Source organism: Olea europaea, chromosome 3, assembly GCF_002742605.1.
Source record: "Olea europaea var. sylvestris chromosome 3, O_europaea_v1, whole genome shotgun sequence".
NCBI lineage: Eukaryota > Viridiplantae > Streptophyta > Magnoliopsida > Lamiales > Oleaceae > Olea > Olea europaea.
Window position 1 is genome coordinate 18,450,452 of NC_036239.1, and position 14,280 is coordinate 18,464,731.

The window sequence follows — 14,280 nt, forward strand, 5'->3', positions numbered from 1 at the left end:
AAAAGTTTTTAAAGAAAACTGACCTAAAACTCATTTCACAATCTTTATTGTCGATTTTGTGATGGAAAATCTTCTTGAGTTTATTGTTTAATAAGAGAGGTCAAATAGTTGTCAATAATGTACCACTTGTATATGTTAAGTGGTGTCTAATGCATTAAAACCAAATATTGTTAGTAATTCAACTCCAACGCGGTGGATGTGCATAACTATTCATATTGTGTATGCGTTTCCCACTTGTTCAAGAGTCTCATATTTAGTGACGGAGTCACGAATTAAATCTAGTGGGATGGATGTGTGTAGTTGTTCATATTGTGTATTTGTTTCTCAATTGTTGATCAATGAGTCTCATATTTAGTGACGGAGTCACGAATTAAATCTAGTGGGATGGATGTGTATAGTTGTTCATATTGTGTATTTGTTTCTCAATTGTTGATCAATGAGTCTCATATTTAGCGACGGAGTCACGAATTAAGTCTAGTGGGAGTAGAAATTAACTATGGGAATTTATTTCAAACAAAACAATACAAACTAAAATTAAAACTATAGCAAATTTTATACAATTGTTCTCTTTGAATTTTCATACTTTGAAAATGCCTATATGACATCGTTTTCAACTTTATCAATTACATCTTTTTCAACATAAACAATCAAGCTGTCATGCATCTGTTGACCTCAAATTAACCATACATGCTTTAAATTATGCATATATCCACTCAAATTAAGAAAATTAAATTCATATTAAATATAAACACATTAAACCCCTGTTCGGTTCAAATAATAATCGATTTTTTAGTAGATTTTGATGAAAATTGATAAAAGATGTGATTGAAAAGTTGTGAATCCTATAAAATGTCAAAATAGCTAGCTCACTTTTCTATTTTTATTTTTTTACTTGAAAATAGTTAATTATCTGAATGTAAAACAATATTATGCTGCTTTATATTAATAAATCATCTTTAATATTATGTATCAAACGTGCCCAGAATAACTTATGCCATTCTTGGTAACGAGTAGTAAATAGGAAGCTTTGGACGTTAACAACTTTAGAATTTTATTTGTCTCTCTTAAAAGAGATGTATGGCTTCCAGATGTAGATATACATGCATGGAAATACATTGGTTTCCCGCGTTTTCCACATGCAATCTCAATTACCTAACTCAATGCGTGTAAGCTATTTCTCATATAGTCGCCGCCACCACATTATTTTCTTGGTCCCTTAACTGTTTCATTTCTCTTTAAGCTTCTTCATTCCTCATCTCTCTTCCTCTCAATATATACTTACATTTTTTTTTTCTGTTCCTTATATTTCCAAGGGCTTGATACCTTAGTCGACGAATTCTTGCTTGTCATCGCCACGAATTCTATAAGTAAGCACCAATTCAGATTCTTTCTCTTGTTAACTTTTGTGTTTTTCTCGAGCTTATCTCCTAGAAATCTATGAAGTAGGGTTTTACTTTAATGGATTGAATTACTTCTGCAAACTTTTGTGTACAATTGTGCACGCAATTATTCTCTTATAAGATTTCCTTCTTCAAAATTTTCACACTTTCTGTTAAAGCAGGAACCTTTTTTTGAAGCAAGCAGATAAAAGAAAATTATGTCGATTTCTCAATTTTATTTTATTTTTTGGTTCAATTTGTGCAGATCGAGCCGGACGGTCTCTGTAGACAACACGTTTGCTATCTTTAAAAATAGTTGTAGAGTGCAAGCAATATAGATCTGAATAGGCACATTAATGGGAAGTCACGTGAGCAAGAATAAGCCTGGTGAAACTTCAGGCACAGTCAACAATCTACAATACACACCTGAGCTGAATTCCTATGAAGCTGCCTGCAGGGTTGATGCAGATTTGCAATCCTTTGATACGACTCTCCAAGAACGAACCAATAACGTTATCAATTCTCTAGCTGTCGGGGTAGAAGTTCGAGCTCTATCTGTGGATTCTTTGAAGGATGTGACGGAGTGTTTGCTGGAGATGAATCAGGAGGTTGTTAAGGTAATCTTGGAGTGCAAGAAAGACATATGGAAGAATCAAGAATTGTTTGAACTAGTCGAGGACTACTTCGAGAATAGCTTGAATACTTTAGACTTCTGTTCGGCATTGGAGAAGTGCCTAAAGCGTGCTCGTGATAGCCAATTACTTATTCATGTCGCGCTTCACCAGTTTGAAGACGAGGATAATCCAACGGGAGGAAATAGGTACTATTAAACTACCTCACCTAGCTTCTACTGTAGTTGATTTCTTTTCATCTTTCATCGTGATACGGTGTCCCTATTTGAGGGGCATTATTTGGCTCATTAAAATGAAAATTCTAGCCGTTATTGGAATAGTTGGACCTCACACCAGAAATGAGAAATCAAAAAAAGCCACATGATGTGATGGTTAACTATAAAAATTTTCATTTTTTGGCCAAATAATGTGCCTCAAACAGGGGCTATATTTGTTTGCGAGAATGCTACACGTACACCCAAGTCTACCACTTGAGTGACAGAGTGTAGAGGTGGCATTTCTTCATTGACAGATGGAACTTTGTTTTCTTGTCCACCAGGTAATGAAGAAATGGCACATCTGAATTCTGTCGCCCAGGTGATAAATCTTTGTTTGCAGTGATAACATGGTATATCGTTAACTAAACTATGTCAACGATACAATGTCCTTGTTGACAATCCTTGACTCTGCACTCAAGAATTGAAGTCTCATAATAATTGTTAGTAGACTTTTTCTCTTGCGTGCATTTCATTATAGCTCTATTATTTGAACTACAGGAGACATTTATTTATTTACAGAAAGGTTGTCTTCAACATGCACTTCACTGTCTTCACATATACATTGAAATCATTTTTCGGAAGGCCTGAAGCCTACACAATCTTTGTACATGGGTGACGTAGGTGGAGACTTGAATTCAATATATTTTGTCTAGCTTTACTTAACACATTATCAAAAAGTTTAAATTGTTGAACACGGAAGACATTTATTTATTGAAGTTTGTCTTTAACAGATACACTAGAACATTGGAAGAGTTGAAGAATTTCAAAGCGGCTGGTGACCCGTTTACCGAAGAGTTCTTCGTAAATTTTCAGGCTGTCTATAGACAACAAATATTGATGCTTGAGAAATTGCAACTTCGAAAGAACAAGCTCGACAAGAAGCTAAAATACATACACGCTTGGAGAAAGGTCTCGAGTATTATCTTTGCTGCTTCATTTGCGGCTGTGCTAATTTGCTCGGTGGTGGCTGCCGCCATGGCTGCACCGCCTGTGGCAGCTGCTCTTGCTGCAGCAACTTCCATTCCATTGGGATCAATGGGAAAGTGGATTAATTCCCTTCTAAAGAACTATGAAAAAGCTATCAAAGGACAAAAGGAGATAATTAACTGTATGAATGTTGGCACTTATGTCACTATCAAAGACTTGGATAGTATTCGGGTACTTATTGATAAATTGGAGACTGAGATCGAATCACTCTTAAAGAATGCTGATTTGGCTATCAACGAAGAGGCCGTGAAACTTGGCGTAGAAGAAATCAAGAAGAAACTCGATGGATTCATGAAAAATATCGAGGATTTAGGGGTTCAAGTTGATGTCTGCAGCCGTGACATTCGCCGCGCTAGAACTGTTATTTTGCAACGGATTATCAAACACCCCAACCATTGAGGATACGAAGATTTCTTCAGGATTTCGTATAGTATCTATAGCAAGTGTGACCAACATCTTAGTCTAAACCTCGATCAACTAGTGCGGAAGAATTAATGTTTATGTCGTATGATGCCATATGATTGGATTGTTAATTTTATTCTTTTATTATTTTGATTGTTTATTGATCATAATATTGCTAATCATTTAATTTCTAATGTATTTAATTGACTGCTATCTTCATGGCTTCTCTATTTTCTTGCCATAATTTAGCAGCGCTTTGTATTAGCAGCTTTTGATTGTTGTATTTGTGTTGAAAAACTGAAGGAAGTGTTTTATTTCAACAACTGCTTTCTGTTTAAAGTTGCATATGCACAGACATGGATGTCGACAAAGACACGACATGGACACAACAATATTTAATTTTACCGAAAAGTAAGATAAAGACAAGTCGATTTAAGTTCTTTAGTATTTTTTTAAATTTATTTTTATTTCTTTATTATTTTTTAAATTTTTTTTTTTTTTTTTTTGCTTTTTAGTATAGAGCACGACATGTATATTATCCGATCATATCATGTTGTGTCCAGCACAAGAAAATATGCATCGTACATGAATATGCCTCTCTAGTATAAGGATTTGTATATCACATGTTTAGAGATGATTATTTAAACACCCTTATCAGGTACATAAACAATCGTTAAGACATATTGTCATCTCCAAAATCTTAGAGACACTTATATTAATGTTTGCTATGATGTACAATATAGGGAAAATATATTTAGCCCCAATTTGTTAAATTTTTAGTAGATTTTGATAAAAATTGTTGAAATGTGTGGTTCAAAAGTCGTGAGACATAGATCTACACCATTAAATTAGATCAATTTAAGAGTTAAGATTATTTGTTAAATACACTTGTCAAATACCTTTGTCCATTGAATGCTCTCCTTTAAAAAGATCCACAATTTTTATTAACTTTTCAATTATATATTTTATCAATTTTTACGAAAAATCTACTAAAAAAATGATTTTTAGCAAAACCGAACGGGGACTAAATTTTCACTACAAAACAAGCTATAGTGCATAAGCAAAATGAGTACCAAAAACAATACTACCTCATTTTGGTGCTATCTATGTCAGTTATTGAACATGTTTTTGTGGAATTAGGCTTGAACCTACCTCGTGATTTAAAATGGGCTTGGAAGCCCATTCCATTTACGTGTTCCAAATGCCACACTCCATACACAATTCATCTATATCTATTTCTACACTACCACATTTCAACCAAAGTACTCTTGCTTACTTTTTCTCTCTAGATTTTACCCATTATTCTCGGAAAAATGTTCTCTCAAAAAGCCCTAATTTGTTCTCATAAATCGGGATATTGACATTGACTTTATGTGTGGCTTCATCTTAGTACATTAAGACGCTGGAGGAAAGGCCAAAAGTGCGAGTAATGGGAAGCCCATAAAGCAGCATTTCAAGCAATTATTAGGCTGCCTTCTGGAGAGCTTGTTATAGGTGGTGTAACGACCCAAGCTTCATGTCCAAACTATTAAAGAAAATGTCATGGGTTCAAATTTTGAGGACATGATAGAAATTCGTGAAAAGTAAAATGGATTTAGATTCTCTCAAAGCGTACAGTACATATAATATAATAACTTGGGCACGACACACGTGTCGTTAAAAAAAAAAAAAAACATGCGTTTTTTTTTTTGGAAGCAATATTTCTTGGATAAGCTTTAAAGAAATTGTTTGACTTGGCACTTCACACTTCACTTGATCCTAATGTTGCTTGACTGGCGTACAAATTCATCATGCAAGATATGATATTCAATGTGGCGACAAGGGAAAGACTAATGCCTTTGTTTACCGTGTCAATTGTCTCGACTATGTTGTGCATTGATAAATTGCATTGCTATTTTTAGAAATGGCAATAATACCAATCAAATTCGATACCTGCAAAGAGCCGCCTCGAGCGGGACGGGGATTACCACTTAATCGGTAATCGGGTGTGTAGGGGAAGGGAGATTTCATCACTAGGCGGGTCTGGGGCGGGTATGGGTATGGGTAACAGGATCCCTGCCCCGTTTAATTTTTAATTTTTTTAAAAAAAATTCAATATTTTAGGCCCTTGTTTGGTTCACATTATTTTTAAAATAATTTTTCTTTTTCTTCTTTTTTACCACACATTTTTTTAGTAAAATAATATTACATGTAAATTCAAAATTTTCATTATTTTTTAACCACACATTCTCCATCAATCTATTATTCTAAAATGCATTATTAGAAAATAATAGGGCTCAAACAGGCCTTAATAGAAAAACTTCATGAAATTTCATTAATTCTAATAAAAGATGGTAACTAAAATCATAAGGAATATAACAAACAGTAAAAACAGTAGTTTACCAAATATATTTGAATGATTTAACTTTTAAAAATAAATTAATTAATTAAAAATTTAATAACTATATTATTGTCTTACTTGAATGGATGGAAGTATTAAAATGAATTATCAAGAAAAAAAATTAAACGGGTATGTCAACGAGACATTCATCCCTACCCGCCCTGCCCCACCTTAAACGGGTAATGGGACGAGGGAGCCTGAACCCACCTCATTGCCATCTCTAGCTATTTTCTTTGTTTATTGTTCAACTTATTTTGCAAGCTCATTCTCTCCCCCTCTCTATGTTGTCAATGCATATGAATTGTTTCCATGTTGGAGCTAAGTTAGTTTTTTCTTCAGCTACTGCATGTTGTTAGTCACTTGTTTATTAGGTTTGTGATGACTGCGATACAACACTGCAACAAAAATTTGCTCACCAAAATAGTGATGCTGTCACATACAACAAAGAGGATCATATAGTTTCGGAAGATATCAAAGTGTTGTTTGGAGAAGAAGTGTAATATTAACGTTGGCATTTGAGACGAAAAGGAATGCCAAAATTGGCTTGGCTTGGCTCCATTTTACAAAGATTGGCTTGGCTGAATGTAGTGGTGTTAGCGAGTCAAGCTAGCTCGTTAGCCAAAATTCAAGGCTTGGGCTCATCTCGAGTAAAATGGTTCGAGTTTTTTGCGAGCCCGAATCGAGCCGAGCAAAAGCTCGACCAAGTAATCAAGGTTCAGCTCGGGCCTTACTGGCCGAGCCGGGCAGGCTCCATTTTTTTTAATAAAATAAAAGGCAGATGAGAAAAGGCAACCGAATGCTGCCTTTTTAAAGCAGCAAACCTACTGCCTGTTTTAGCAGCATGTTGCTGCCTTTAAACCTTCTTTTTCTTATTTATTTATTTTTTTAAAATTAGGTCTGTGAACCCGAGCCGTCAAGCCACACAAGGCCAGCTTGAGTTCGGCTCGACACCCCAAGATAGGACTCGACCCGAGCCTTGAACCAAGACAACTCGATCTTTTTTCCGGCCGAGCCACGGCCAATGAGCCCAATTGCGACCCCTAGCTGAATGTGACACTAATAGGCCTACAATAATCTACAATCATACAAGGATGAAGAAGGGGAATGCGGATGCAGCTAAAGCAACATATTAATGCCTTTTCTATTAAAACTAGTTTGTCAACAAGGGTGGTTTACAAATAAATGTGTTTGGGGGAAATCATTCACATGTCTGGAGTCTTGTGAGGAGAGTTTCAGGCCTCTCGAACGCCTTGGAGATTTGTTTTTCATATTACTCATCTCAAAAATAATATTACAGAAACTTGCCTCAATTTCAGATTGCATACTTAATTCTTCTACCTTCCCCACATCCTACATCTATGGCTATTACATAATCACCCATTCTCTGCTTTGTGGTAATTCCACGAAGCTATAAGTTTACCAGCAACGATAGGAGGATTCTTCTATCACTCACAACAGCAGGATCTGATTCAATAGTGAGCCAGCAGCCTTAGCTAAGGTCTCAGAACATTGCAACTGTAGTTAGCAGGGCCGGTCCTGTGACTGCCGGGGCCCAAGATAAAATCCATAAATTAGACTCCCAACGAAATCAATGTAAATCTAAAATTCAACAGAGTATTATGCAACCCATTGCTAACTTAAAACTAAGTTTAAAACAACAACCAAATATATTATAAACTAACAAAATCAATAATGTTTCAACTTTCAAACAATTAGTTAAATACTATTCGTCTTACTATTTTAGAGGAAAAAACATCAATCAAATCTGAATAATTTAGCTGCTCAATAATTTCTCTCTATTGAGAACATAGCCAACCCGTTTAATCTTTCTTGTGACACAGTTGATCGGAGATATGTCTTGATCAACTTCAATTTCAAGAAATTTCTTTCTACAAATGCAACTGTAACCAGTATGGTTAACAAAATTTTGTAAGCAATATAAGCATTTGTAAAACAAACATTCAATGTCTTCAAATATTGTAGTACTTCAATTGTCTTGTTGTTTCACTTGGTATACAACACCTCAAGACTTGTAACTCCAAACATAATTCATCTCCACCAATGTTCGAATGCCTATTATGTTCAAGATATTTCTCAAGATTCATACAAGAGTTCAACAAACTTGAAAAAATTGCATTCCTTAACCTCTTCAAATTAAACAAAAATCCAAATGTGTCATCATATTGTTTGAATTATTCAAATCATGTCTTCGGAGAAGATAGAGCTTGATCAATTATAAAAATAAAGTACTCAACTCTGAAAGATTCTTCTACTGATTGCTTTACCTCATCACTACCCCCTTTCATCAAATTGCTTCTTTCTTCGTATTGTGCATTTTTCTATAAATACAATTTCAATTTCCATTTCATTTGTCTTTTTTGTCGCTTCATCCATGGTAATAGCAAATCCAATTTCTCTATAATCCTCAAGAAATGAAATAAGTCATTGCAAGAGGTCGATAGCATGACACGATTCAATTTGAAGAAATTTACTCACAATATTGACTGCGTACAACAACTCGTACCAGATTACCATGCTAAGCAAGAACTCAAAATTCTGAAGTTCATGTGTTGCTAACGACTCGACTTCACTCCTCACTTTAGGATCTTCATTAATTTCTACCAAATCAAGTAATGCATCTCTTAATTGTACAATTTGTTTCATTATAGGCTTCACACTCTCAACATAACTTTTCCAATGTATTTGTGACAATGGTTTCACTGTCAATCCTTGTACATTATCTTTGAAAATTTTCCGTCGCTGGGTAGAAGAGAAAAACAATGTGTAAATACGTTGTATCACTCCGAAGGATACAGTTTTGGAAAAACAATTCATCATATTACACAATACTAGATTTAGACTATGAGCACCACATGGAGTATAAAAGGCTAGAGGATTCATTTCATGTATTCTTCTTTGCACATTTTTGTGCTTTCCGCTCATGTTAGATCCATTGTGATACTCTTGCCCTCAAATGTCATCAATATCCAGATCGAGTTTGATCAAAACCTTTTGAAGCTCGATTCCAAGTCTTATTGTGTCATCTACTTTCAAAAATTCAAGCCAATGTTCTTCAATTGTAGGTAAGTTTGTCGAATCATCAATAAATTGTACTATTAAAAACATTTGCTCCTCGTGACTTGCATCTGGAGTACGATCGAGTATAATTGCAAAATATTTTGCATATTTAACTTTCTTAACAATTGAACTTCTCACCTCATTAGCCAACGATTGTATCAACTCATTTTGGATTTTTTTGTCAAGATACGTATATTGAATCTCTCTTACTCGAAGGTACTCTTGCATTACTAGATCAAACTCACTAACCATTTCCATAATTTGTAAAAAGAGGCCATTGTTCTCAACATGTAGCCTCTCATCATCTCTTCGAAATGGCAAGGTATTTTTCAGTAGTCTTTTCACGGTAGCAATTATCTTTGCTAATACGTCTCCAATGTTATCGATCAACAATTCAACACTTTTATCAATTGCGATTTTTGTTTGAAGCCTATTTTTCAATTCAATCCAACTAGTTTTGCAATGTAAATGCTCCTCATTTCTTTCATGACTTTTAATAGACCGAAGCGAATTATGTTAATCTTTAAATCCATCATTATCTAGTTGGCCAATTTTGGTCACATTTTTTGGTGTTTTAAACAATTTGCAGCAAAAGCAGAAGATCTTGTCCATAGATACTGAATATACTAGCCATTTCTATGAATTGTTTGCCCTTTTGGTAGCAATCGCTTATATTGTGAAGAATCGAAATGTCTATTTGTACAATCTTTCGAAAACGAGATATCATCAACTCTTTTTGGACCCCTTTCAACTATGTAATCCCTTGTTCTTTGATCAATAATTTTTCAATTCTCGGGATCATCCAAATTTAGAGAAAAGCAACCATCTTCTTCTTTATCATCTTCTTCATTATTACAGGCACGTTTCATCACTTATTCTTCCTTTTCTACTTATTTAACATAGGCAAGCCGACTCACTTCTTAATCCTTATCATCTACTTCATTAACATGGGCAAATTGAATCTCTACTCTATCCTCATTCAATGCATTCGCATTATTTCTTAGAAATACTTATCAATATCCCCTGCTTGATTTTGAATTAATGCAATTTCATTTCATTTCTTTTTACTCTTTTGAGCACCAGACTCATATTTATGAGGCATTGTGTACAAGTCTATATCTAATAGCCAATGATTAATCTAAAAAAATCACAAAATATCTCAATTATCTCATAATTACAGTTTTCAATATAGTTACTACATGCTCTTATGCAATTATTCATCCTATAATAACCAATCACATAAGTTGATCACGCAGCAATTATATAAGCTGACAAGGTTTCAAACATTTCAATGTCTTCAATAACAAGTTAGGGCAAGTCATTGCTTACCTGAGAAGTGAAATTTCGACGAAAATTGTGGAATTACACAGTGAGAATTCCACCGTCACGACTCACGAGCCTGAAATAAAAATGTATATAAAATTATGATACTTTAACTCACACATTATCAAATTAAAGTGAAATTAATTTTAGGGCATTGTTGCATTGTAAGAAGTTACCCATGTCAATTCCTTCAATTAAGTTATCAAATTCATTTCTGATGCAAAATGGAGTTAAGCTATAATTATTTAAATATCTAAGTTATTTATTATTAAAAAAATTCATATTGATACTAATTATTTTACATTTTTCAAGTTTAATTAAACGCGACAACTTACATATGAGCTATTGGCTTGAATAAATTCTTGAAATACATGATCCAATCTCATCGGTTCTGCTATACTTTAAGGGCCTGAAAATGTTAATTTGGATAGGGTAATACCGTAATAGGAACCAAAGTCTTTTATCAATTAAAAATCAAATCTATGAAACCCCTCAAAATTCCAAAAGAAGTGCAATTATCGTTTTGGCAATCAATGCCCAATATCAACGAGTACCAAGAGCTGGTTCAACATTTGATTCTCTAATTTACTTTGCTCTAAAATTCTCAATCTAATAAAAATTCTAACCCCAACGGAGGTGGAGCGGACTGGTAAAGTGATCAGACACGCGAAGACGAGACTTCGATCGATGAGCTGGCACTACAAGCCCTGGGATTGAATTCCAGATTTGGGAATTTTGGGTAAATGGATTGTGGATAGATGGATATATAAATTGGGTTGGGTAAATAGATTTAGAGTAAGTAGATTGTGGGAACCAGAGTACGAAGTGGTCGACGGTGGATTGGTGGAGTGACTAGACTCGCGGAGACGAGACTTCGACAACGAGCAAGCCCTGAATTGAATTTTAGATTTTGGAAATTTTGTAAATGGATTGTGAATATTGGATATATAAGTTAGGTTGGGTAAATTGATTGTGTGCTATTGTTCAGTTGTTGGATAATTGGTTTTGGGCAGACTTAACTAGTTTTAAAAAAATAATAATAAAAAAGGGGGGGGGGGAGGGGGGGGGCAAATTAGGCCCCCTATGGTACGCCTTAGGCCCGCCCCTGGTAGTCAGGTACATTACATATCAAACTTGTATTAGAGCATTGATGCAGGGAGAAAGATGATAGAGTAAACAATTTGGAAAAATGGATGGATAGGATGAATTTGGAGATTTAGGTGAGGATGGGAACAATGAAGTTTGAATTCCAAAGGGATACATCACCGGTAAAGAATTCTAGTAGCACGATGCGTTACTAGACATGAATTTCTTAATGTACCAAAAAAAAAAAATTTAATATAATGACATGGTCATTTAGAACCTTTAATGAAAGATAAATTTAATTATTAAAATATGCTGAACATTTTAAGATCATATCGTGCATCAAAATATTAATAAAACTTTTTACATGAAATTGAAATTGGACTAATTAAAATCATAATGGTACTTGTAGCGGAAATCCCTCGATAAATCTTGATTTTGGGCTCAGAAAACAATCAAACGAACACCGATTTACCTTGGCTCGACCCGAGACTTTCACCTTCACTTTGGACTGCTCTCTTTCTTTCTATCCCCACAAAGGAGAAGGGTGGTGGTGTTAGCAATCCACAAAGGTATGGGGAGGAAGAAGAACACTGGTTGAATCTTACTCACAACCTCACATGGCTTCCCTCTCTCTTGGTTGCCTCTCTTCTCTCAACTCTCATCTCCATTGCTACAACACACACACCACCACAAAAACGGCCGGGAGATAAATACATATATATAGGTTAGTTTAGGTCACTCTAATTGGGCCTAGGGTTCACTAAGCAGGCTACCAATTAACCTAAACTAATGGGCCAATATTCAACTCCATATTAATTACTAAATGGTCCAACTAACCAAATAATCATCCAACCCAAACCCGAACCATCCAAAAGTGTAGTTCATCTCCGAGTCGAGCCAAGTCCATGGTGTCGATAAATAATCCGACAACTGTTTTAAATCATCGTCCGAAATATTGGGTATCAAAAAACCAAACAATCTCCACCTTGATGCCCAATAATCTGCAAGCTACCAAAACACACAGTTTATACTTGCACAATCAAGGTAATCCTATAAAATTGGAATAATAGACCTTACCTCGTGTTTCCAACTTGAAACATATACGATACTTACTCCATGTACTCACCAGGGCTAAAGTCAAGAATACCCAAGTAGAAACAAGTATTCACAGTGAACAAATAATCATGCGATGAAGATATATATAGGATAACACACACAGATCTTTTCAAAATCACGTTCACACAGAATCACAGATTAACACCTAGTTAATCACACTACGGTCAACCACATATGCAACACATGCATAAATGACCCTAAGAAAAGATCTCACCACACTTATCCTATCCCATTCCGTGTTACTCCCACCTCGAGAACACATATCTCCTCTCATCGCCCACCATGCTCACTAAACCAATCACTTAACTCATGTCTATCTGGCAAGTCACAATAGATCCTAAACTCTCGAGATAATCTTCTATCACCACATCACTTCTCCCAACCTACGTGGATAATGGGACTCCACCTTACAGAAGTGATAGAAGTGCCTCTCTCACACTCCACTTGTACAGGGTCTCTTTCACAGATAAAGGATTCTACACATTTGATCACATCTCCACTCGTGATCCAAATGTCACACTCTACATCCCTCGTGCATATCACCAATGCACCTCTAGGCATCTATACTCCACCTTACCAAAAGACATCCAACTCACTGCTAATGCATCTCAAACTCACTATGGCAAATCAACACCTTTCGGTGATCACAAAGGTTAATCCACTCACCAATGCTCCCAAAAATTCACAAAGAAAATTGTGAAGGTGGCACTCTCAAAGAGAATCGAAGAAAGAGTCGGTTACTTCACAACACTCACAAAGGAGGCTCACAAAGATAAAGAAAGTAACTTTAACATGGTTGCCTCACATAATCTCACAAACCACACAGGCTCACAAAGATAAAGGAGAGAAACGGCTACCCAACTTTCTTCTCACTACCACACTCTCACACTATTCACAGAGCAAATAGAGTACGCCACAAAACTTAACCCACTATGCATGAAAACATATTACACAAAGTAATAAGTCACTCTAATTCATGCAATTACACACATCAAACATATTGAAAGTGTAAAATCAACATTGCAACAGAATTGAGTGATCACATATATGCAGAAAGGATTACACACAGATGCAATGTAGTAATCATGTTTATTCTCTCAATAAACATCACTAGGATCACTACTCGACCCTAAAGTCACATTCGCCTTGTCTCTATCCTCATCTTTCCTTTTATTATCATCTTAGGACAATCTCTTTCAACTATGTCCAAATTTTACCACAGTTAAAATATATGTTATTTTTCGCACTTATCTTAGACCTACATTTGCCACCAATGCCAAATAATAACCACAAGTAAAGTATGAACATAATTTACATAGAATAGTCCAATAAACTTTCCTAAGGCCACATGCAATTCTAATAATGTAGAAAAATTGACAGTAAATTCACAAAGAATTTAAGGCAAATAATTAACAAATAATTCTTAGGTCTAGTAGCAGGCAATGGTTACCCCTTCATGGTAACCCCAAACCTAATGTCACCCCACGCGATGACCTCTAATGCAAAAAATAAATTACTCTACAAATTTATTTCAACTGCAATAATAAAAAGCAAAGAATACGATACCGAGCGGACCACTTCTGAAGGTCCGTAAATATCGAGAGACGCGAATTCACCACTTCAGGACTATCACTCTTCAT

General features: G+C 35.2%; 2 protein-coding genes across 4 annotated transcripts in view; one reads left to right on the forward strand and one right to left on the reverse strand.

Moving 5' to 3' along the window:
• The window catches only part of LOC111388309 (UPF0496 protein At4g34320-like), an 11,937-nt gene extending 7,974 nt beyond the window's left edge, over positions 1 to 3,963 (forward strand). For 2 of the 3 annotated variants that reach the window (XM_023013002.1, XM_023012993.1), the window contains exon 3: positions 3,000 to 3,963. In XM_023013002.1, coding sequence (XP_022868770.1) covers positions 3,000 to 3,654 — 655 coding nt within the window. In that variant the 3' untranslated portion in view covers positions 3,655 to 3,963. Of the gene's footprint in view, positions 1 to 1,294; positions 1,368 to 1,644; positions 2,200 to 2,999 lie in introns of those variants that run through there. The other variant, XM_023012989.1, reaches the window with a different exon arrangement.
• A 5,044-nt stretch (positions 3,964 to 9,007) lies between these two features.
• LOC111379319 lies at positions 9,008 to 14,280 on the reverse strand. Its single transcript, XM_023002679.1, has 3 exons — positions 14,257 to 14,280; positions 14,091 to 14,158; positions 9,008 to 9,545 (listed from the first exon to the last, which is right to left on the reverse strand). The coding sequence occupies exons 1-3, from the start codon at positions 14,278 to 14,280 to the stop codon at positions 9,008 to 9,010; spliced, it is 630 nt and encodes a 209-aa protein (XP_022858447.1).

Coding starts and splice junctions, on each gene's coding strand:
- LOC111379319 (XM_023002679.1), bottom strand. CDS start 14,280: ATGAAGAGTGATAGTCCTGAAGTG. Junction 14,159..14,256: donor AGAGTGATAGTCCTGAAGTG/GTGAATTCGCGT, acceptor ATAAATTTGTAG/AGTAATTTATTTTTTGCATT. Junction 9,546..14,090: donor TTTGGGGTTACCATGAAGGG/GTAACCATTGCC, acceptor ATTGAAAAATAG/GCTTCAAACAAAAATCGCAA.